Here is a 25615-nt window from a genome sequence, read left to right as displayed (position 1 = left end):
GCTGCTCAATTGAAGAAACCCAAGTCTGGACCTAAGCCGGAAATGAGTGCTTCTACTGACTGGTCACTTGAAGCGGAACTGCCCCAAGTATTTGGCGAAGAAGAAGGATGGAAAAGTGAAAGGTATATTTGATATACATGTTATTGATGTGTACCTTACTAATGCTTGCAGTAGCGCCTGAGTATTTGATACTGGTTCTGTTGCTAATATTTGCAACTCGAAACAGGGGCTACGGATTAAGCGAAGATTGGCTAAGGACGAGGTGACGATGCGAGCGGGAAATGGTTCTAAAGTCGATGTGATCGTCGTTGGCACGCTACCTCTACATCTACCTTCGGGATTAGTTTTAGACCTAAATAATTGTTATTTGGTGCCAGCGTTGAGCATGAACATTATATCTGGATCTTGTTTGATGCAAGACGGTTATTCATTTAAATCAGAGAATAATGGTTGTTCTATTTATATGAGTAATATCTTTTATGGTCATGCACCCTTGATGAGTGATCTATTTTTACTAAATCTTGATAGTAGTGATACACATGTTCATATTATTGAAGCCAAAAGATGCAAAGTTGATGATGATAGTGCAACTTATTTGTGGCACTGCCGCTTGGGTCATATTGGTGTAAAGCGCATGAAGAAACTCCATTCTGATGGACTTCTGGAATCACTTGATTATGAATCACTTGGTACTTGTGAACCATGCCTCATGGGCAAGATGACTAAAACCCCGTTCTCCGGAACAATGGAGCGAGCAACAGAGTTATTGGAAATCATACATACTGATGTATGTGGTCCAATGAACATTGAGGCTCACGGCGGATATCGTTATTTTCTTACCTTCACAGATGATTTGAGCAAATATGGGTACATCTACTTAATGAAACATAAGTCTGAAACATTTGAAAAGTTCAAAGAATTTCAGAGTGAAGTGGAAAATCATCGTAACAAGAAAATCAAGTTTCTACGATCTGATCGTCGAGGTGAATATTTGAGTTATGAGTTTGGACTTCATTTGAAACAACGCGGAATAGTTTCGCAACTCACGCCACATGGAACACCACAACATAATGATGTGTCCGAATGTCATAACCGAACTTTATTAGATATGGTACGATCTATGATGTCTCTCACTGATTTACCGCTATCGTTTTGGGGTTATGCTTTAGAGACGACCACATTCACGTTAAATAGGGCACCATCAAAATCCGTTGAGACGACACCTTATGAACTGTGATTTGTCAAGAAACACATGTTGTTGTTTCTTAAAGTTTGGGGTTGCGATGCTTATGTGAAAAAGCTTCAACCTGATAAGCTCGAACCCAAATCGGAGAAATGTGTCTTCATATGATACCCAAAGGAAACTGTTGGGTACACCTTCTATCACAGATCCGAAGGCAAGATATTCATTGCTAAGAATGGGTCCTTTCTAGAGAAGAAATTTCTCTCGAAAGAAGTGAGTGGGAGGAATGTAGAACTTGATGAGGTAATTGTACCATCTCCTGAATTGGAAAGTAGTTCATCACAGAAATCAATTCTAGTGATTCCTACGCCAATTAGTGAGGAAGCTAATGATGATGATCATGAAACTTCAGATCAAGTTACTACCAAACCTCATAGGTCAACCAGAGTATGCTCCATACCAGAATGGTACGGTAATCCTTTCTAGAAGTCATGTTACTAGACCATGATGAACCTACGAACTATGAGGAAGCGATGATGAGCCCAGATTCCGCGAAATGGCTTAAGGCCATGAAATCTGAGATGGGATCCATGTATGAGAACAAAGTATGGACTTTGATTGACTTTCCCGATGATTGGTGAGCCATTAAGAATAAATGGATCTTCAAGAGGAAGACGGAAGGTGATAGTAGTGTTACTATCTACAAAGCTCGAATTGTCGCAAAAAGGTTTTCGAGAAGTTCAAGGAGTTGACTACGATGAGACCTTCTCACCCGTAGTGATGCTTAAATTCGTCCGAATCATGTTAGCAATTGCTGCATTTTATGATTATGAAATTTGGCAAATGGATGTCAAAACTGCATTCCTTAATGGATATCTTAAAGAAGAGTTGTATATGATGCAACCAGAAGGTTTTGTAGATCCAAAAGGTGCTAACAAAGTGTGCAGCGATCCATTTATGGACTGGTGCAAGCCTCTCAGAGTTGGAATATACGCTTTGACAGTGTGATCAAAGCATATGGTTTTATACATACTTTTGGAGAAGCCTATATTTACAAGAAAGTGAGTGGCAGCTCTGTAAGAATTCTGAGATTATATGTAGATGACATATTTCTGATCAGAAATGATACTGAATTTCTGAATAGCATAAAAGGATACTTGAATAAGAATTTTTCAATGCAGGACCTCGGTGAAGTTGCTTATATATTGGGCATCAAGATCTATAGAGATGGATCAAGATGCTTACTTGGACTTTCACAAAGCACATACCTTGATAAAGTTTTGAAGAAGTTCAAAATGGATTAAGCAAAGAAAGGATTCTTGCATGTGTTACAAGGTGTGAAGTTGAGTCAGACTCAATGCCCGACCACTGCAGAAGATAGAGAGAAAATGAAAGTCATTCCCTATGCTTCAGCCATAGGATCTATCATGTATGCAATGCTGTGTACCAGACCTGATGTGTGCCTTGCTATCAGTTTAGCGGGGAGGTACCAAAGTAATCCAAGAGTGGATGACCGGACAGCGGTCAAGAACATCCTGAAATACCTGAAAAGGACTAGTGATATGTTTCTCGTTTATGGAGGTGACAAAGAGCTCGTCGTAAACGGTTACGTCGATGCAAGCTTTGACGCTGATCCGGATGACTCTAAGTCACAAACCGGATACATATTTTTATTAAATGGTGGAGCTGTCAGTTGGTGCAGTTCCAAGCAGAGCGTCGTGGCGGGATCTACGTGTGAAGTGGAGTACATAGCTACTTCGGAAGTAGCAAATGAAGGAGTCTGGATGAAGAAGTTCAGATCCGATCTAGGTGTCATACCTAGTGCATCGGGTCCAATGAAAATCTTTTGTGACAATACTGGTGAAATTGCCTTGGCAAAGGAATCCAGATTTCACAAGAGAACCAAGCACATCAAGAGGAGCTTCAATTCCATCCGCGATCAAGTCAAGGAGGGAGACATAGAGATTTGCAAGATACATACGGATCTGAATGTTGCAGACCCGTTAACTAAGCCTCTCTCACGAGCAAAACATGATCAGTACCAAGACTCCATGGTTGTTAGAATCATTACAATGTAATCTATATTATTGACTCTAGTGCAAGTGGGAGACTGAAGGAAATATGCCCTAGAGGCAATGATAAAGTTGTTATTTATATTTCCTTATATCATGATAAAAGTTTGTTATTCATGCTAGAATTGTATTAACCGGGAACTTAGTACATGTGTGAATACATAGACAAACAGAGTGTCACTAGTATGCCTCTACTTGACTAGCTCGTTGAATCAATGATGGTTATGTTTCCGGACCATAGACAAGAGTTGCCACTTGATTAACGTGATCACATCATTAGAGAATGATGTGATTGACTTGACCCGTCCTTTAGCTTAGCATGATGATCGTTTAGTTTGTTGCTATTGCTTTCTCCATAACTTATACATGTTCCTATGACTATGAAATCATGCAACTCCCAATACCGGAGGAACACTTAGTGTGCTATCAAATGTCACAACATAACTAGGTGACTATAAAGATGCTCTAAAGGTGTCTCCGATGGTGTTTGTTGAGTTGGCATAGATCGAGATTAGCATTTGTCACTCCGAGTATCGGAGAGTTATCTCTTAGCCCTCTCGGTAATGCACATCACTATAAGCCTTGCAAGCAATGTAACTAATGAGTTAGTTGCTGGATGGTGCATTACGGAACGAGTAAAGAGACTTTTCGGTAACGAGATTGAACTAGGTATTGAGATACCAACGATCGAATCTCGGGCAAGTAACGTACCGATGACAAAGGGAACAACGTATGTTGTTGTGCGGTTTGACCGATAAAGATCTTCATAGAATATGTAGGAACCAATATGAGCATCCAGGTTCCGCTATTGGTTATTGACCGGAGATGAGTCTCGGTCATGTCTACATAGTTCTCGAACCCGTAGGGTCTGCACGCTTAACGTTCGGTGACGATCGATATTATGAGTTTATGTGTTTTGATGTACCGAAGGTAGTTCGGAGTCCTGGATTTGATCACGGACATGACAAGGAGCCTCAAAATGGTCGAGACATAAAGATTGATATATTGCAAGCCTATGTTTGGACATCGGAATGATTCCGGATGAGTTTGGGCATTTTCCAGAGTACCGGGAGGTTATCGGAACCCCCCGGGGAGTATATGGGCCTTATTGGGCCTTAGTGGAATAGAGGAGAGGAAGGGAAAAGGTGGGAGGCGCGCCCCCCTAGCCCAATCCGAATTGGGTGGGGCCGGCCCCCCGTTCCTTCCTTCTCTCCTCCCCTTCCTTCTCTCCTACTCCTACTACTTGGAAGGGGGAATCCTACTCCCGGTGGGAGTAGGACTCCTCTAGGGAGCGCCATAGAGGGCCGCCACCCTCCACTCCTTTATATACGGGGGAGGGGGGCACCCCATAGACACACAAGTTGATCATTGTCCTAACTGTGTGCGGTGCCCCCCTACACCATAATCCACCTCGGTCATATCGTAGCAGTGCTTAGGCGAAGCCCTGTTCCGGTAGCTTCATCATCACCGTCATCACGCCGTCGTGCTGACGAAACTCTCCCTCGACACTCAGCTAGTTCTAGAGTTCGTGATACGTCACCGAGCTGAATGTGTGCAGATCTCGGAGGTGTCATACCTTCGGTGCTAGGATCGGTCGGATCGTGAAGATGTTCGACTACATCAACCGCGTTGTCATAACGCTTCCGCTTACCGTCTGCCAGCAGATGGCAAAGATGCAAAGGTCTTTGCCGTCTGCTGGCAGATGGCAAAGCACGCCATTAACCCCCTAACGGACCTACGCTGCCACGTGTGCCGTCTAGGTCCTTTGTCATCTGCTGGCGGATGGCAAAGACCATTTCATCTTTGCCGTCCGCCAGCAGACGGCAAAGTCCCTTTGCCGTAGCTTATTCAGCCGGACCTTTTGCCGTCTGCTGGCTGACGGCAAAGGTCTTTGCCGTCCGTGATCCATGCCTTTGCCGTCCGCCATGGCGGACGGCAAAGAAGCTGATTCCAGTAGTGAACCGCGTTGTCATAACGCTTCCGCTTACGGTCTACGAGGGTACGTAGACAAGACTCTTCCCGTCTCGTTGCTGTGCATCACCTAGATATATCTTGCGTGTGCGTATGAAAATTTTGAAATTACTGTGTTCCCCAACACCATGGCCTACCACGGCCGGCTGCTCTTGGGCAGCCATCACTAGTAGAAAAAGGGTCAATCGTGAAGCACATTAGTGCCGGTTTGTATTTGAGCCGGCACTAATGTATACATTAGTGCCGGTTCCAACGGCTAGCCGGGCCGCTTTCATTAGTACCGGTTCGTGGCGAACCTTTAGCACCGGTTCGTGCCACGAACCGGTACTAATGAGAGTGGTGGCAGGATGTTGTCAGAGTGGGGCCTCTCCAGCACCTTTAGTACCGGTTCGTGCCACGAACCGGTACTAAAGGTTGTCCTATATAAACCCTTTGTCCACCAGCACTCTGTTCTTCCCCCTTTCCCCTCTCCGGCCCTCTCCTCTGTTCTTCCCTTCTTCCTCTCGAGTTCATCACAAAATTTGCCCAAAATTTGTCAAGATTTGAAGGCCCTCATCCATTCAAATGATCACAAAGGTTAGCAACTTTGTCCTTTCATCTCTCATTTCAAGATTAGCTCTTGCATTGGTTTATATAGTGATTAATGTGTGAGTTTAGTAATTTGGGAGGATATATATATATATGTGCTAGTATTTGATTTATATGCAATTTGAGGTCAAAAATAACACTTAGTTTGCATATGTAGGTGTGGTTTACTTAGTGCCTTCTAAATCTCCATCGTAGCCACCGTCGATCGCCCGCACCGTCCCATCGCCGGCACCACCTTGTGGTGAGCCTCTTGTTCATGACATTTTATATAAAAATTGATGTGTGTGATTTGGATATATAGTTACTCGTATAATTATCTTACCCGTACGTTGTTTGTTATACATATAGTGCCATGGTTTTGATATCCGTCCCCGTTGGCCCTAGTCCTTGTTATGATTCAGATGTGGTATGTATATTCTCTTTTAAAACTAGTTGCATTTCGTGTTTATGACAAATTATGCCCATCAAGTTGACATAGAAATTTTTTCTAGGAGGTATCTGAACCTGAAATTCCAACCGACCCTATTGCCGAGAGGTTAAATTTAGTTGAAAGAGAAAACGAGTACTTGAAAGAAAAATTGAAAAGAATTGAGGGGGAGAAGATGGAATTGGAGTTGCATGTTGTCGATGTCGTCGATGATCACAAGATCAAGATGGAGAAAATGCGCTTGAAGATTAGAAAGATTAGAAAATATGCCATCGATAGTGAGGCTTGGTATCATTATGCTGTTGGATCCATTGTTACCTTAGTTGCAATCTTTATCGTATTTGTTGTTGCATTTAAATGCTTTAGCTAGAGAGTTATTTGTTTGTTGCATTTAAGTGTTGTATGAACTTTATGTATGAACTTTTATTAATTTGGTCTATTCGGTGTTGTGTAATGAAGATGAGCCGGCAATGGATGTACGATGACCGATGCTCTCCCCAGTTCGTTGAGGGCGTGCGTACTTTTCTGCTTGCAGCTGAGGCAAACAAGCGGGGGGATGGTTTTATGCCTTGTCCATGTGCTCGCTGTAAGAATGGTCACAATTACTCTACGTCAAGAACCATTCACGTCCACCTGTTTAAGACCGGTTTCATGCCCCATTATAATGTTTGGACCAAGCACGGAGAAAGAGGGGTTATGATGGAAGACAATGAAGAAGAAGAGCACGACGACGGCTATCCTGGCCATGGGTTCCCTGAATACGATGATACAACAATGGGGGAAGAAGCTGAGCCGGTAATGCGGGAAGAAGCTGAGCCGGCAATGCGGGAAGAAGCTGAAGAAGAGGCATCAGATGAGCCCGTTGATGATCTAGGTCGGGCCATTGCCGATGCAAAGAGAAACTGCGCAAGTGATTTGGAGAAGAAGAAGTTGCAGCGCATGTTAGAGGATCACAAAAAATTGTTGTACCCGAATTGCGTAGGTGACAAGAAAAAGCTGGGCACCACACTGGAATTGCTGCAATGGAAGGCAGAGAATGGTGTATCTAACAAGGGATTTGGAAAGTTGCTGGTAATGATAAAGGATATGCTTCCAAAGGACAACGAATTGCCCGAGAGTACGTACGAAGCAAAGAAGGTTGTCTGCCCTCTAGGGTTAGAGGTGCAGAAGATACATGCATGCCCTAATGATTGCATCCTCTACCGCGGTGAGTACGAGGATTTGAACGCTTGCCCGGTATGTGGTGCATTGCGCTATAAGATCTGCCGTGATGACCCTGGTGATGTCGAGGGCCGGCGCCCCAGGAAGAAGATTCCTGCCAAGGTGATGTGGTATGCTCCTATAATACCACGGTTGAAACGTTTGTTCCAAAACAAAGAGCATGCCAAGGCGATGCGATGGCACAGAGAAGACCGTAAGAAAGACGGAAAGTTGAGAGTACCCGCTGACGGGTCGCGGTGGAGAAAAATCGAAAGAAAGTACGGGAAGGAGTTTGTAGATGACGCAAGGAGCGTATGGTTTGGTCTAAGCGCAGATGGCATTAATCCTTTTGGGGAGCAGAGCAGCAACCATAGCACCTGGCCTGTGACTCTATGTTTGTATAACCTTCCTCCTTGGTTGTACATGAAGCGGAAGTTCATTATGATGCCAATGCTCATCCAAGGCCCTAAGCAATCTGGCAACGACATTGATGTGTACCTAAGGCCATTAGTTGAAGAACTCTTACAACTGTGGAATGGAACAGGTGTACGTGCATGGGATGAGCACATGGGGGAAGAATTTGACCTAAAGGCGTTGTTGTTCGTGACCATCAATGATTGGCCTGCTCTCAGTAACCTTTCAGGACAGACAAACAAGGGATACCGCGCATGCACGCACCGTTTGGACGATACCGACAGTATATATTTGGCTAATTGTAAGAAGAATGTGTACCTGGGACATCGTCGATTTCTTCCGAGCAGGCATCCCATAAGAAAGAAAGGCAAGCATTTCAAAGGTGAGGCAGATCACCGGACGAAGCCTCGCCACCGTACTGGTGCTGATGTACATGATATGGTCAAGGATTTGAAGGTGGTCTTTGGAAAGGGTCCTGGTGGACAACCTGTTCCGAATGACGCTGACGGACGCGCACCCATGTGGAAGAAGAAATCTATATTTTGGGACCTGCCCTATTGGAAAGACCTCGAGGTCCGCTCCGCAATCGACGTGATGCACGTGACGAAGAATCTTTGTGTGACCCTGCTTGGCTTCTCGGGCGTGTATGGGAAGACAAAAGATACACCTGAGGCATGGGAGGACCAGCAACGTATGCACGGAAAAGATGGCATACATCAGGGTCATGCAAGCTACGCTCTTACCAAAGAAGAGAAGGAAATCTTCTTTGAATGCCTGCTCAGTATTAAGGTACCGTCTGGCTTCTCGTCGAATATAAAGGGAATAATAAACATGGCAGAGAAAAAGTTCTAGAACCTAAAGTCTCATGACTGCCACGTGATTATGACGCAACTACTTCCGGTTGCATTGAGGGGGCTTCTACCGGAAAACGTTCGATTAGCCATTGTGAAGCTATGTGCATTTCTCAATGCAATCTCTCAGAAGGTATCGATCCAGAAATCATACCAAGGTTACAGAATGATTTGGTGCAATGTCTTGTCAGTTTCGAGTTGGTGTTCCCACCATCCTTCTTCAACATCATGACGCACGTCCTAGTTCACCTATGCGAAGAGATTAACGTTTTGGGTCCTGTATTTCTACACAATATGTTCCCCTTTGAGAGGTTCATGGGAGTCTTAAAGAAATATGTTCATAACCGTGCTAGGCCAGAAGGAAGCATCTCCAAGGGCCGTCAAAATGAGGAGGTCATTGAGTTTTGTATTGACTTTATTCCTAACCTTAAGCCGATTGGTGTTCCTGAATCGCGGCATAAGGACAGACTGGATGGAAAAGGCACGCTAGGAGGAGAACAAATAATATGTATGGACGGACATTCTCTCACTGAAGCACACTACACAGTTCTACAGAATTCCGCCTTGGTGGCTCCGTATATGGATGAACACAAGAATTTGCTACGCTCCAAACACCTGGAGCGGTCTGATGACTGGATTACACGTGAACAAACCAGGAGTTTCGCCAGCTGGTTGCAAGCACGTACCATGCATGACACCTCTATTGAAGATGACCTGTACTTGCTGTCCCAGTTACCATCTTCGAATATAATGACTTTCAAAGGGTACGAGATAAATGGTAATACATTTTACACGATCGCCCAAGATAAGAAGAGCACCAACCAAAACAGTGGTGTCCGCTTTGATGCAGAAACCAAGACGGGAAAGGAAACATATTATGGTTACATACAGGACATATGGGAACTTGACTATCGACGTGGTTTGAAGGTCCCTTTGTTTCGGTGCAAATGGGTCAATATGACACGAGGCGGGGTAACGGAAGACCCGCAGTACGGAATGACAACAGTGGATCTCAACAATCTTGCGTATGCAGACGAACCATTCGTCCTAGCCAATGATGTGGCACAGGTTTTCTATGTGAAGGACATGTCTACCAAGCCAAGAAAAAGAAAAGATAAGGAAGCGAATGCATCGTACGATGAGTCAAAGCGGCACATAGTTCTTTCTGGGAAGAGAAACATCATGGGAGTGGATGACAAGACAGACAAGTCAGAAGATTATGAAAAGTTTGATGAAATTGCTCCATTCACAGTGAATATTGACCCGAGCATCCCGTTAAATGATGAAGATTTTCCATGGCTACGACGCAAAGGGACACACGCGAAGAAAAAGTTTCACACCCAAAGATCTGGGATGTGATCGGCTTAGCTATCATCACTTTCTTCTGTGTTTCACACCCAGGAGGGAATCTCTGTAATAGTTAGGGTAGCTAGTTATGTGTTTTGGCATTTGAAACGCGAAGAAATTTTATGTGCAAGCAAATTCTTTCATGCATTTATTGATTTTTTTCACCTAAATGACCCTGAAATTGAAAAGCATTTCAAATGAACTCAGAAAAGGATGAAAGTTGGCATGGTATCATAATTTCACCCACATAGCATGTGCAAAAAAGTAGAGAGGGTTACCGCAAAAACTGGATACACTTCGTGTACAAAATGGACAATCTGTTTCGAAGTATCAGGGTTTCGGACGAAAACTCATCCGTTACAAAGGCATTTCATTTTTAAATAACTTAAGCATTACCAAATTGAATATAATGATAAAACATACTAATATTAAACATAAGAAAAAAGAATCACTGGAAAATGTATTTTTAAAGTTAAGTTATTCACAAACTAGTGATTCACACAAATTTCAAATAATTCAAATAAAACAAAATAAATAAAGCAGAAAAGAAAAAACTAAATGAAAAAAGCCCACCTACCGGGCAACAGCGGCCTGCATACGACTAGAAACCCAACCTGTTGTTGGGCCAGGATGCAGGCCCGCAAGCCCAATAGGCCCCACAGGGCAGAGTAGAAGAGGTAGGCCCAGAAGGCCTGCTTTAGAGAGGAGCTCGAGACAGCAGCGGCGGCGGGGCTTATAAGCAGGTGTGAGCGCCCTTCGGCTAGCGAGGTGGGACTAAACTTCTGCGCCCCTCGCCTGGCAGCGCACCCCCTTTAGTACCGGGTCGTGGCACGAACCGGTACTAAAGGGGGGGCCTTTAGTACCGGTTGGAGCCAGGAACCGGTACTAAAGTGGGGTGCTCCCCCCCCCCCCCGCTTGGGCTGGCCAAAACAGGCCTTTAGTACCGGTTGGTGGCTCCAACCGGTACTAAAGGTGTCCCCTATATAAGAAACACTTCGAAATTTTTCAGTTTCTCATCTCCCACTTCTCTCTGCCGCCGCCCCGTCCCGCGCCGTCGCCGCCCCCGTCGCGCCGTCCCCGTCGACTCCGCGACACCCTCGTCCTCGTCGCGTCGTCCCCGTCGACTCCGGGGCACCCCCGTCGCCGTCCCGGTCGCCGATCCCCTTGCTTCGCCGTCGCCGTCACCTTTGGATCGACCTCGCCCTCGCCGTCGCCGTCGCCTCGACCTTGCCCGCGCGCGCTGTGAGCCCCTCCCCCGGCCCCTCTCCTCCCTCCAATCGATCGTAGCGCACACCGGCGCCGGCGCCGACGCCGACCGTAGCGCACACACACGCGCGCGCGCGCACACACACACTACATGCACACACACACACACACACTACACACACACTAGACGCGCACACACACACAATTTTTCTGTTTTTAGCTTTTAGTTTTTTCTGTTTTTCATACAAAGTTTTAGATGAATTAATTAATTAGATTAGATTAATGTCAAATAGTATGTAGAAATGTCAGTTATAATATATATAATGTCAAATGTTATAGAAATGTTAGTTATATAGAAATGTTAGAAATTTTGGAAATGTTAGTTTTAGCTAGCTAGATGAATTAGATTAATTTCAAATTGTTAGACGATGATCGATGTTTTTTTAGTTTCTTATATTTTTAGTTATAAAATTTAGAATTTACATATATGAAATCATCACAATCCATCATTTAAAAAATGTTACTTTACTTTTGCGGCATATAGTATTTTGTTGTCGACGATGCCCGGCCCGCATCCTCGCCGTCGACACGTCCGCGACGACGTCTTGCTTCAGAGGACCCATGTCCGGGACTGGGCTCCGCCGGGCTGGCACTGGGAGGTGCTACCTTCAGGGGCGCGACGCTTGGTGAGGAACCCGGCCCCGGGTCCCGTCGTCGACCCTCATCTCCTTTGGTGGCATTCATGTGGGCCACTTTCGGTGCGGAGGGAGCCGGCCCCGCCGGAGGTGGTACGTCACCGTGTCAGGGGGGAGGACGAGCACGTCCATCGCTACATGGCTGCTATGGACGTCAGGTTCTCCAATACCTGGCAGGTTCTTTGGGGAGATCACCCGAGCTATGATCCAGTGATGGTTCCTTCTCTTTGGGTGTCCACCGCCCGCACCTCAGGAACCGCGAGTGGCCTAGATTACTCTGTACTATTCGATCTTTATTAGCTTGCTAGCTAGCTAGCTAGTGATGTATTCAATATTATATCTATTATTCGAGATGATGTATTCGAGATTATATCTATATTCGAGACGATGTATTCGAGATTATATCTATTATTCGAGATTATACTAAATTGTTTTATATTTCTTTTGGCATAGTTAAATAAAAGCTATGGCGGACAATACCGACAGAGAGAGAGAACAGACCATGCTCGATATCATACGCGGGCCAGATGATGATCAGAATGAAGAAGATTTTGACGGCTCCGAATTTCTAAACAACACCGGAGAGGGTGATATGATATTCGATCGCGACGACCGAGAAGATGAAGTCATGAACTACGACGAAGAACATGTTGATCCTGAAACAACAAACACCGGCGAGGTATATATATTTATATAAGCAGGAATCTGGTGATCATCGCATGTTTTAAATGAGTTGAAGATATATTAACGAATCGATCTTTCTTCTTTCAGCCATCCGGATCGAGCAAATCTTCAGGCAAAAGGACGAAACGAGGCCCGAACAAAAAGTTGAAAGAGGGCGTAAAGTACAATATCGAGGCAATCAGACCTAATGGCGAACCATTAGCGCCTAAGAAGATTGCGGACAAGTTCGTTCGTCAGTGCGGAGTTATTGTGAAGGACCAACTCCCGATCTCCCTTCAAGAATGGAGAAAGCCAGCAAATCCACGTCCAGATGTTACTTTTGTCGACGAGAATCAAAAAAATCTGCTTTGGGATACTCTCATGGAACATTTCACCTTACCAGATAATTTCACAGAAGCAGATGTGCGGAAAGTCAAGGACGCTGCTCTTAGGAAGATGGCGGTTGCATTCAAGAACCACAAGAGAATGACGTGGGAGAAGTACGTCAAGGGAGGAAGGAAGACTCCAGTATTCGAGGGGATACTAGAGAATCAAAGTGCTCATTGGGACGATTTCGTGAAATTCAAGGATTCAGAATTAGCTAAGGAACGGTCGAGAATAAACAAGAAGAATGCCGAAAAAAAGGATAAGTTCCATAAGCTGGGGCCAGGTGGCTACGCGGTGGCAATGCCTAAGTGGGATAAGTCTGAGAAAGAGATGGAGGATGCAGTTGTCACTCCGGTTAGTAAGAGCTGGCCCCCCAGGTGCAGGACTTGGTTCTATGCGCATGGGGGGGAGTTGGACCCGAAGACAGGCAATGTTTCGACGAAGGCATGTGTGAACGGAGCCGACGATGCGCTACTTGTTGCAATAGAAGAGGCTCGATCGGGGGTGTTCCAGCCCAACAGAGAGAACGACGAGCTTACGCGTGCCCTGGGAAATCCTGAACACCCGGGAAGAACACGAGGCAAGGGCGCTATTCCGTGGTATGAGGGGTTTTCAGACTGGAACGCCGACTACAGAACCCGTGCGAGAAAGAAGATTGCGGAGGAGAAGAAGAGGAAGATGGAGGAGGAGCAAAGGAAGCTCGACTATGAACGCCTTCAAGGCCTAGAAGCAAGTCAAGCGGAATTGGCAGCTAAATTCCAGCGGCAGCAGGAGCAGATCGACTCACTTAGCCGGCAAAGGGGGTCTCAGCAGCTGCAGCAGCTAGCGGATGATCCAGCATTGGATACCACCGCCCCATCCATGCCGAGAAGCAGCGTGGGTTCCGCCCCGGGCAACGCAGTAGTGCTGGATAGATACCCCGTGGATGACATCACGGAGAACACTAACTGCGAGCTACACTTCAAAATGAAGAACATATCCATGAAGGTGGCGGACGCCGTTGCTTTTTCAAATTCCCCCGAGGCAACCTTCCATTGCAACCCGATTCCAGCGGGCTATGCTCGTGTCTTGGTTGATGAGGTGGTGGACCAATATTCGGGGCTAGAGCTTGACATTCCTGGAGGTGATGAGGAGCACACACTCGGAGATGCTAAACATCGTATCATCCTATGGAGAAAGGATTGCATAATTTTTCGAAGGCCACCGACACCGCGTCACCCGACTCCTCGTCGAAGTCCGCCACCGAGTCAGCAGACTCCCGCTCCTCCAAGTCCACCAACGCGTGAGGCCACTCCTCCTCCTCCAAGTCCGGCAAAGTGTCAAGCCACTCCTCCTCCAAGTCTGACACAGCGTCAGACGTCCACTCCTCCTCCAAGTCCGGCACAGCTTCAGGCCACTCCTCCTCGTCCAACTCAGCCCCGTCAGTCGTCTCCGCCGCCTCAGCAATCGCAGAAGAGACACCCCGCAGCTATGGTGCATAGCGGTACCAGTCGAGGTCATAGTACAGGAAGTACAGGCGGAGGCAAGCGATATAAATATGGTCCAAACCTCACTACTCCTCTTCCTGTGAGGGCTTACGACAGGACCGAGGAGCAAACCGATGCCATAGTGCGGGCAGAAGTCGACGCCCATTTTGGACCAAAGCCGCCACCGCCGCCAAGGGAGAAAGTGCCTGTGGAAGTAGTTGACCACTTCATTCGTATGGCTCAACCACCAGCTCCTAAGCCTGTTGACACAGACTATGAGCGCCACATCAGGAAGTTACATCGACAACGTCTACAGAAGGAGGCGAGCTCGAGCTTGAGCAAACAACAAGCAGCTATCGAAAAATGCGGGAAAACCGTTGCCCAGCTGGGAGAACAGGCGGCGCAATCGACCCCCCCCCCCCCACTTGTTGTGCCGACAACACGTGACAGTACGCGCGCCCAATATTATTGTGGCCAAACAGTTTACGTTCCCGAGGTGGGCGATGTGGTAATAACCCAGGAGCATATAATGCAGGCTGAAGAACTCAAGATCACTGTTGGACAACTCCTCGAGATCGAGGACATGCCTGTGATTACAGAGGAGGAAATAAAATGAAAATATGTCCAGGGCCAACCTTTGATCAAGCCAGAAGATGTCAAGAAGCTCCCAACGAGAATGTATGAATTGCATCAATGGTACATGGACATTACCAAGAGATCCAATCGAGAGTCCCTCATGGTGTACGTCAAGAAGGATGATTACTACCATGAGAATGCTGTGGCTGTTGAGTATTCTGAACTGTTTCAGTTATACAATCAAGACGCACTCGACAAATCTATCGACGGTTGCTATTGTCTGTAAGTGATTTTTTTTCTGTAATTTAAGTCTCAAGCTAGCTGTAGTGATCCTTTTGATCAATCATTACCTGTAATTATCCTCACTATATTCTTTTTTGTGGTATTATGCAGGATGAAGATGTATGAAATGAGAAAAGGTGGACGCTATGGCATTGGGTTCATTGACCCAAACACCGTTAATCAATACACATGGAAAATGAGCAAGTATTATGAAAAGCAGGTAGAGGACAGCATGCTAGAGTTCTTGAAGCGCCTCAAATACAATGAAGATATACTACTTCCTTACAACTTCGAGTGAGTCACACTTTCTTGTACTACAAATTCTCTGTTTTTGCCTACTAGCTAGCTACATGTTTTTGCTTACATATGCCCGCTTAATTAAGACATGCAAACGTGTGTGCATGCAGATTTCGCTGGATCTTGTGTATCATTAAAGTTGACGCCGGAACAGTTGAAATACTGGACTCGCTACTCAAAGCAAATAGTGACTACAACATCTTGTATGGGATAGTCAACAGGTAATTTCAATCATTACTAACTATATATCTCGGCCTATTTAGTTCGTCATTTCATGATATGAACTATTTAATAACCCCTTTATTCATTTTCTTTGTCGGCGGGCAGGGCTTGGGCAAGGTTCATCAGCGTCACGGAAGGCGAATGGAAACCACAAGTGAAATGGTTTCGATCCAAGGTAAGTAATTAAGTAGTACTAGCTAGCTAGCTAGCTGCCATCTTTTTAATTATCATGCTTGATTAATTATTATCTGATCAAATTAAATTCCATTCTTGTAATAAAGGCCCTGAAGCAGGCGCAGGGGACTAATCTGTGTGCATACTGCGTTTGCGAGAACATTCGCATGATGGCGTCCGAAAGGAGCAGATCTCAAAGACAGGAATGGGTACGCTTGTCAGAACACTATTCATAATTTTTACACCATTATCGATATCTAGTCACACAACTAATACACATGCATATTGATCTCCTTCTTAACAGTTCAAAGAGGTGCGGGACAAGCTCCTAGAAACGGAGCACGTAGAAGCACTTCAAGAGGAAATAGCGGGATTTTTGCTCGACCAGGTCATAAATCCGAAGGGAGAATACTATTACCCGCTACCGCCTCCATCGAACATGTCATGAACCACTTCCAATTGTCATCGTGTGCTCCGAAGGCACCAATTAGGCTAAAGCCACTGGCTCCGAAGGCAACATGCATATGTAGGAGAAATTGTATATAGCTATACATGTGTGTATGTGTAAATTAATATGGTGGTTTGTGAGACATTGATGATATATATATATATGATTGGTTCTACTAGAAATTCTATTTATATATATATATGCATAACGTGTACAATGTGTAGTACCGTAAAATACCAGCAAACGAAAAAGAATTAAAATGGAAAACACAAAATTAAATGAAAAAGAAATCATAAAACCAAAAATCCCCCCAAACATTTTAGTACCGGTTGGTGTTACCAACCGGTACTAAAGGGCTCCCGGCCCCCGGAGCTGGCTCGTGCCACGTGGTTGCCGTTTAGCACCGGTTCGTGCTGAACCGGTACTAAAGGGGGGGCCTTTAGTGCCGAAATGTTAGTGCCGGTTCCGAAACCGGCACTAAAGGGCCTTACGAACCGGTGCTAATGGCCGGTTTTCTACTAGTGCATGGTGATCGGTTGCACCCAAGCTAGCCATGGTGGCCAGCTCCCCTTTGCCATGGTGGTCGGCTGCCTCCTCTCTACTTGCAGCAGCTGTGCAAAGTCAACATGAGGCGTCCCATCGGACACAAGTAGAAGACAATATGGCCGACAGACTGTCTAGACAGCCATACCGCTACAGTCGGGCACTATTGATAAATAGTGCCACCCACTACGTGACCTCGCGGGACAAGACGAAGCAGTCAACCAGGTCCCATGGACCCCCTTTTTACTCTCTCCCTCACTCTTTTGTTTGTTGGGCATCGTGCTTATAAGGTGATCCATGGAGCCTTCACGGGGGGCCCAGCTGATCATTCATTCACACACACACACACACACAAACACACACACACACACACACACACGAGGGAGAGAGCTGAGCCTAGAGTCCTCTTCTTCCTCCTCTGATACAGTTCCAGGAGCAATCTTGTACACCATCTGTTCAACATCGAGATCCTTGCAGGAATAGGAGTGTTACCTCCACACGAGGGCCCTGAACCTGGGTATATCACAGTGTGTTGTTGTCCAATACCATCCCGGATCTACACCGTAGCCTTGCTCTCATCTCTCTTAGCAATACCATGGCATCTACCACCATGCAAATACCACAATAGTATCCATCATCGCGTGTCCATACACACCATGATATGATCACGGGGATGCCGGAATACCTAAACGAGAAAAGAAAACAAAATTGGTAACGAGGATAACTCGGTTTAATGATCAAGAGTTACTCCTCCGTTCCGAATTACTCGTCACAAAAATGGATGTATCTAGATGTATTTTAGTTCTAGATACATCCATTTCTGCGACGAGTAATTTGGAACGGAGGGAGTACTTCACATGGATACCGATACATCTCGCGTCGAGTTTTGTAAAGTATCACGAAGCAAAGGAATTTTGTATGAGAAACTAAGGTTCACATGATGAATAATTTGTAAATGTAGGGGTCAACATGGATGTCTAAGGTTTCGCTATTGATCATTGACCGAAGGAGTTCTGGGTCATTTCTGCACTTCACGAAACTTGCGGGGTCACATGCTTAAGGTTCACTAGTTTGTTAATATTTTGGTGAAGAGCCAAAAATGTTTCGGAGAAAACCAGAGAAGTTTCGAAAAACCGGGAAAGTCCTTGGATCCTGAAAAATCACCGGTAGATCAAGGAGGGTTTCAAAGTGTTCTGGAACATCTGAGAAAAATATATATGGTGTCGTGGGGTTGCCAACTTGGCAATCCCAAGAGGGGGGGGGGGTGCGGCCACATGGGCCTAAAAGGCCCAAATAGTGCGCGACCCCTTTTTGCTTGGGGGCAAAGCCACTTGGGAGGCTAAGCTTTGGTGGGGCGCCCACCTCTTGGTTCGCCGGCCCTAGGAGGAGGTGCCTCGTCCTCCAATGCAGCCCTACCTCCAACACTCCTATATATATGTGAGGGGGCAGCCCCTAAATTGCAACCAATGTGATGCAAGGGCTGCCCCTCTCTCTCTCTCTCCGTGGAAATTGCTCCACCTTCCAATGGCTACTCCACCTTATCTTCTGTTCTCCAGCATATATTAGCTTTGGACGGTGAAGTTATGCTGAACTGTAAATTCCTTATGCGTTGATATCGACAGAGATATCACGTTTTCCATATTTTTTAAAGGGGGGAAATTCCCACGGTTGTGAGGTCATAGATCCTAACTGTGGGAATCTACATGAACGATCTACACTAGCATATCTTTTGTTGCACTCTTGTTGGTAAAGACCAGATCCAATCTAACCTGCATCTTCATACTGATCTCAGGAGTCTGATTCGTAGGACAAAATATGTTTTCTACTACATTTCCCAACATTATGTTTTTGATAGATCTCGAAAATTTTCCAAAACTGAGTTTTCAAAGTACTATCACCAACCCAAAGGTCATGCGAAAAACTAATGGCATTTCCATTACCAAGAACTCACTTATAAAAAGGTCTAACAACAACAAAAGCCCATGTAAAATCCTTCCAAATTGAGAACCAACACCTTGTTTGGACCAAACAATGTTGGGATTAAAAGTGCTATATTTATGATCCACAAGGATCTTCTAGTTCTATTTCTACAAAAAAATTCTTTTGGCCCAAGAAGATAATAAAGAAAAATTAATTTCTCTCAAATTGGAACACCCAATCACCGAAACGATTTTTCTCCTAGACAACAATGCCAAGTTCTTCGAGTGGTATATATGATTATCATCAATGTTTCCCCAAAGAAAGTGAGCCATCTGGTAGTAATGGCATTAATAGCCCATTTAGGGAACCTAATGATGAGCATCAAATACATGAAAATACTTGATGCCTGTTCTTAGTAAAAACAAGTTTGGCCTCATTACTGAACAGTTTACCCCTCCATCCACAAATTCTTCAAATGAGTTTATCAATAATAGTTTGGATGTATTCTCCTTTAAGTTTAGCATAGTGTAAAGGCACTCAAAATACATAAGAGGAAAATAACTTTTCTAGCAAGAAAAAGATTTGAGATAACATTTTAGAAACTTCCTCTGCAACCCGAACTCTGGGAAAATGACTTTAATTATAGTAAATATCCATACCACAAAGCTAGTTAAAACAAGGGAGTAAAAATTTAATGTTTCTAGCATTATCACAAGAAAGATCTAGGAAAAAGATAGTGTCTTCAACAAACTAAAGGTTGATGACACCATCTAGTATGATATTAGAAAGTGCCTCAGAGATAATGTCAGCACAAGAAGATTTAGCAAGAATTCTAGAGAAAACACATCCGCCACTAAGTAAAACAAAATTGGAGGGGAGAGGTCCCTGTTTTAGGCCTTTTCCCTTTAAATAAGGCCCAATAACACCATTTAATTTCAAACAAAAGGAACTTTGTTGAATAGTACCCGCTAATCAATCAGATAACATGTGCATCATCTTAACAACATTCGGCCGCCGTAGGGAGCGCTACTAGAGTTGAATAATTTGGCAGCATGTCAGATGGAAACGCTGCTGAGGTGGTGCTTGCTAGCAGCGTTCAAACTGAACGCTGATACATGGGACATAGTAGCAACGTCCAGAGGGAACGCTGCTACTCTGAGATGGCTGCTAATAGGTTACTTGCAGCGTTCGGATTGGAAGCTGCTAGATGGCACATCTGATCGGTGCTAATGGGGGGGGAGGGGGTCATGTACTAGTGGAAGGGTCTTGAAAGACCCAAAATCCATTAGATAAGCATAATTGTATATTTTACAAAAGGACCCAATAGAGCTGGAAATTCCAATAGTATCATTCATGAGTCCTGGCCTAAGGATGGTGCTATCTATTGTTTTCCTTTCTATAGTGCACACATAATATGTTTCATAAGTTAGTTTGTGCTATGTGTGTATAAGAGTTGTGGCTAGCCCATATCATGACATGCCTAGTCTATAAATTATGTTGCACTATATCAGTGGCTCTCATGGGTTGGCGTCTATTGTGAAGTCTCATTACCTAAAACTTTACTCCATGGTCCAAAAGGCTGGAGCCACTCATGCATCCTGGAGGGTGAGCCTATCATATTATTCTCTCTCTCTCTCTCTCTCATGCACCGCTTGTACATTGTTTGCACATGTCGGCACTGTTGTACTCATTAACAAGAGGTTGGATGTTGCAGTCAATGAGGCTAGAAATACTTTATAGTCTTGAGCGGCGAGGCTAGTCTCTACCTCCCCCCACCCGGTATCCCCCCTCCAGTACTTTTCTAAACAGTGGAAGGGTCTCGAAAGACCCAATAGAAGTGGAAATTTCAATACTATCACCCTTGCGCCCTGGCTAGTGAGGGCGGTGCCATCTGGTGTTTCCATTTGTTGTATAGTGCACACATAATAATTTTTTAAGTTAGTTTTTGTCTATATGTGTATAAGCGTTGTCGCCAGTTCATGCCATGACATGGCTAGTCTATAAATTATGTTACACTATATATCAGTGGCTCTCGTGGCTGGCGTCTATTGTGAAGTCTCATTTCCAAGAACTTTACTCCATGGTTCGCGAGGCTGGAACCACTCATGCATCCTAGATGGCGAGCCTATCATATTACTCTCACTCTCTCTATATCTCTATCTCTCTATCTATCTATCTATCTACTTTGTTTGCATCCTTAGACTTTGTTGTACTCTTCAATGGGAGTGTTGGATGTTGTTGGAACCACTCACTAGTCTTGAGCGGCGAGGCTGGTACTCTATCTTGTTTTCTTCTATGTAGTGCACATAACATGTTAATAACTTGGTTGTCTCATGTTCACACCTACTGGATTTGTTGTACTCTTTAGTTGGTGTGTTGGATGTTGTGATCAATGAGATTGGAACCACTCATTAGTTTTGAGCGGCGAGGCTAGTACACTATCTTGTTTTCTTCTATGGTGCACGCATCATCTTCATAACTCTATTTTCTCCCCTCAACCGCTCCCCCCCCCCTACCCCCCCACACACAAACCGTTTTCAGCACGAGTAGGGTCCTGACCCAAAATCCAACAAATAAGTATGAAAATATATCTTACAAAAGGACCCAACAAAACTAGAAATTGCAACTCGCTCCTAATATTTTATAGAAAGGACCCGAAATCACCATAATAGATTGCAATTCGGTCCTGCCTAACATACTTTGCCAAGATCCAAGACAACCTCGCGATGGACGAACCACTTGGGATGGAAGTAGTAGTAACGTTTCCTCTTGAGGATAGAAGGAACACGTGATACGGCACTCGTGGCCGCGGGGCTCTACATACATACATGGCTCCTCCTCGGGACCGCTGGACGAGCCGATAAAGAAAGTCCCTTTCCAGTTCCGAAGCATCGGCCGTGGCGATGAAGTCACGCGGCGCTAGCGCTGTCCCCGACACGCCGCCGGTCATGTCTGGGCACGCGCTGCAGCAGCACCAGCGGGGCGGCGGCGGCGGCGGCGGCGGCACCAGGTGGCGCGAGTGCGCCGCCGTGCTGGGCGCCGTGGCCGTGGTGGTGCTAGTCGTCACCCATGCGCTCCTCAACGTGGGCGACAATCTCGACGACGTGGCTGACCCGGTAGCCCGTCTCCGGGCAGCCACCGACGAGAAAGCGGCCGTTCTGTCGAAGAAGACTCCCGGGGAGGCCCAAGCGGAGCAGGACATCAAGGCCGCCGCCGGCGCCGATGCCGACCGGTTCCTGTGGAGCAAGGAGATGCTGCAGTGGCAGCGCAGCGGTTACCATTTCCAGCCGGATGGGAACTTCATGAACGGTATATATGCAGTCGATTCCATCATTCCACTGACTGATTTTTCAGATCCAGATCTTATTTTTGCCTTCATGTTTGCATTACATGGTTTGATCTAGTATCTTTCACACTTTCGCTCTGTTTTTGTTTGTTTGCTTGCTTGCTTCCTGGAAAACACAAACTGACTGTCTTTTGCTTGCTGGCGGACTGACGTGGCTACCTACTCCACGACATGCATGCATGCATGCAGATCCCAATGGTTAGTACGTACTACTTCATCACTTGCTGCTGTACCAGCTGTCTGTTTGTATGTATGTATGTATGTATGTATGTATGTATGTATGTATGTATGTATGTATGCATGCATGCATGTTGCTTACGTGGAACTCAATAATGTGCAGCTCCCATGTATTACCGTGGACTGTATCACTTCTTCTACCAGTACAATCCCAAAGGCGTCGTCTGGAACAAGATCGCCTGGGGCCACGCCGTGTCGTCGGACCTGGTCCACTGGCGCCATCTCCCCGTCGCCATGGTGCCCGACCAATGGTACGACATCAACGGCGTCTTGACGGGATCCGCCACCATGCTCCCCAATGGCACGGTCATCTTGCTTTACACGGGCAACAGTGACACCTTTGCCCAGGTTCAGTGCCTCGCCTTCCCTGCAGACCCTGCAGACCCCCTCCTCCGTACCTGGACCAAGCACCCTGCCAACCCCGTCATCTTCCCGCCCCCTGGCATTGGCGACAGGGACTTCCGCGACCCCATGGCCGCATGGTTTGATAAGTCCGACAACACATGGCGCACCATCATAGGGTCCAAGGATGACCATGGTCATGCCGGTATTGCCCTCATGTACAAGACGAAAGACTTCATCAAGTACGAGCTCATCCCGGACCCGGTCCACCGTGTCGAGGGCACCGGCATGTGGGAGTGCATCGACCTCTACCCCATTAGCGGTGGCAGCGACTCATCAGAGGAGGTGATACATGTGATGAAGGCGAGCGTGAACGATGAGTGGCATGACTACTACGCGTTGGGGAGGTTTGATGCAGAGGCCAACAGGTGGACGCCGTTGGACCCGGAAGCTGATGTGGGTATCGGCATGAGGGTCGATTGGGGTAAGTTTTATGCCTCTACATCCTTCTATGATCCGGTCAAGCAGCGGCGTGTGAGCTGGGGGTTTGTTGGCGAGACCGACTCACCCAACACCGACATAGCCAAGGGATGGGCAAGCCTCCAGGTATGTTATTGTTCATCGAAATTATTGTTTTACATTGTGTTTACCATCTATCATTATGTTATTGTATCATGCATCTCGTCTTGAGAATTGAGTATGTCAGTGCATACATGTTTCATTCAATAGATCAACACATGTCGATCAAATGTCATTTACATCTTCCAAGATCTTAATTTATTTTGTGCTTTGCTAACCACACAAAATAATTAAGGACATTTTCCTTCTTCCATGTCTGCTGTTACAGTACATGTCAAGCCTTTATTAGTTAAACAAGAATCATATGATTAGTTCTCGATGTCAATGTGCATTCATAGTTGTGGGACTTATATTATTAATAAACAAACTAATGAACCGTGTATGATGAGCCTGCAGGGGATTCCAAGGAAAGTAGTGCTAGACGAGAAAACCCGGACGAACATCCTCCAATGGCCGGTGGAGGAGATCGACACCCTCCGCTACAACACCACCAACTTCAGCGGCATCACCGTCGAGTCTAGCTCTGTCATAACCCTCCCTCTCCGCCAAGTTTCTCAACTCGATATCGAGGCATCCTTTCGCCTCAACGCTTCAGCCATCGCCGCCCTCAACGAGGCCGATGTCAGCTACAACTGTAGTACAAGTGGTGGTGCCACCGAACGAGGCGCGCTCGGCCCCTTTGGTCTTCTCATCCATGCCACCAACAGCGGCAGCGAACAACTGGCAGTGTACTTCTACATTTACAAGGGTCTTGATGGGGGCCTCCGGACCCAGTTCTGCCATGATGAGTCAGGGTCATCGCGAGCCAAGGAACTGCTGAAGCGCGTGGTGGGAAGCACCATGCCCGTGCTCCATGGAGAGGCTTTATCCGCAAGGGTGCTTGTGGATCATTCGATTGTGGAGAGCTTTGTGATGGGTGGGAGGATGACGGTGACATCGCGCGTGTACCCTATGGAGGCCATCCATGCGGCTGGTAGGGTGTGCGTTTTCAACAACGCCACCGGGTCCGCCGTTACCGTCGAGAAGCTCGTGGTGCACGAGATGGCCTCAGCACCAATACAAGCATACCGTGATGCATGAGATTCATGTTGATGTCCAATATGTTCTGGTTCTTTCAGATTGATCTGGTTAATCAGTATTATACCAGACATACATGAAATTGTTCTCAGTATTACCGTCTGAAACCTTTATGCAGCAGATTTGATTATTTTTCATGCATGTCCATCATCATGAAATAAAAGACTGTCTTTAAAAAAACTAGCACATATGTCCGTGCTTTGCGACGGGAGAAAAATTGATATATCCACCAAAACTTCTACTGTTGCATCTAAATTATATGCAGTTGTACCCACGACACAGGTGACGCTAGGTGTAAGCTGTGATTGACTCCGAAGAAGAAGTTTGTTGCAATAGTGGCATCCGACTTTACAACAATGGTGGTCGAGCTTTGTAGCATGCGGTCCGCCTTAGGGCAACAACAATGGTCTAGCTTTGCAGCATTGCATACGGCTGTCCTTGCTTTAATTGGACGGTATTAAATTCCTTCGTTTCCCATAAGGCTGGTCATAATGGAGTGTAACTTATATTAGTGTCATATATATGACATTAGTCTAAATTACTATCTTTATAGTGTAAAGTAACATACTAGTAGTGTTATATATGGCTTTATTTAATGACTTGTAGACTCATTTTATTTTGGGAATGGCTATGTTACAGTAATATATTATGTTACCACTTCTCATTAACTACATGCCATATAAGCAAAAATTTCTCAAAATGTACTATGTTAGCAGCTAAGTTACTCCCACTATGACTAGTCTAAGCATGTCCTTCCTTCCTCAATCTTTCTCAGGCAGATAAAGTCGTTGGTTTCCCACCATACCATCACAGCGTCCACCCTCACCCTGCATTTCTTAGTACTACTTGAGGCGGCTCCTTGATTGCTCCTTGATTTTCCAGACAACTTACAGACGTATATAAAGCAGTAGGATTTGTTGGAAAGGAACGGTGTGGGACTATTCAATTGTTAAATGAATCGTTCATACCAACACAAATAAAAGCGAAAATGTTAACGCCCACACGTGTGGGCGTTTGCCAACTCGTCCACACGCCTTCATCACCGTTCAGACTTCTATACGAATCTTGGCATGAATTAGCTGATTTTGTATGCCACGTAGGA

At 45.6% G+C, this 25615-nt stretch overlaps 1 protein-coding gene across 1 annotated transcript; it reads left to right on the top strand.

Annotated features, from left to right (window-relative positions):
- Positions 1–21731: 21731 nt before the first annotated feature.
- LOC123154034 (sucrose:sucrose 1-fructosyltransferase) lies at positions 21732–24648 on the top strand. Its single transcript, XM_044572844.1, has 4 exons — positions 21732–22241; positions 22468–22476; positions 22619–23463; positions 23833–24648. Exons 1-4 carry the CDS (start codon positions 21836–21838, stop codon positions 24514–24516), a joined length of 1944 nt encoding a protein of 647 aa, XP_044428779.1. The 5' UTR covers positions 21732–21835; the 3' UTR covers positions 24517–24648.
- Positions 24649–25615: the final 967 nt, after the last annotated feature.

Source organism: Triticum aestivum, chromosome 7A (genome assembly GCF_018294505.1).
Source record: "Triticum aestivum cultivar Chinese Spring chromosome 7A, IWGSC CS RefSeq v2.1, whole genome shotgun sequence".
In the NCBI taxonomy this organism is placed as follows: Eukaryota; Viridiplantae; Streptophyta; class Magnoliopsida; order Poales; family Poaceae; genus Triticum; species Triticum aestivum.
Note: the sequence above shows the minus strand (reverse complement) of the source record. Positions and strands in the feature narration are given on the sequence as shown.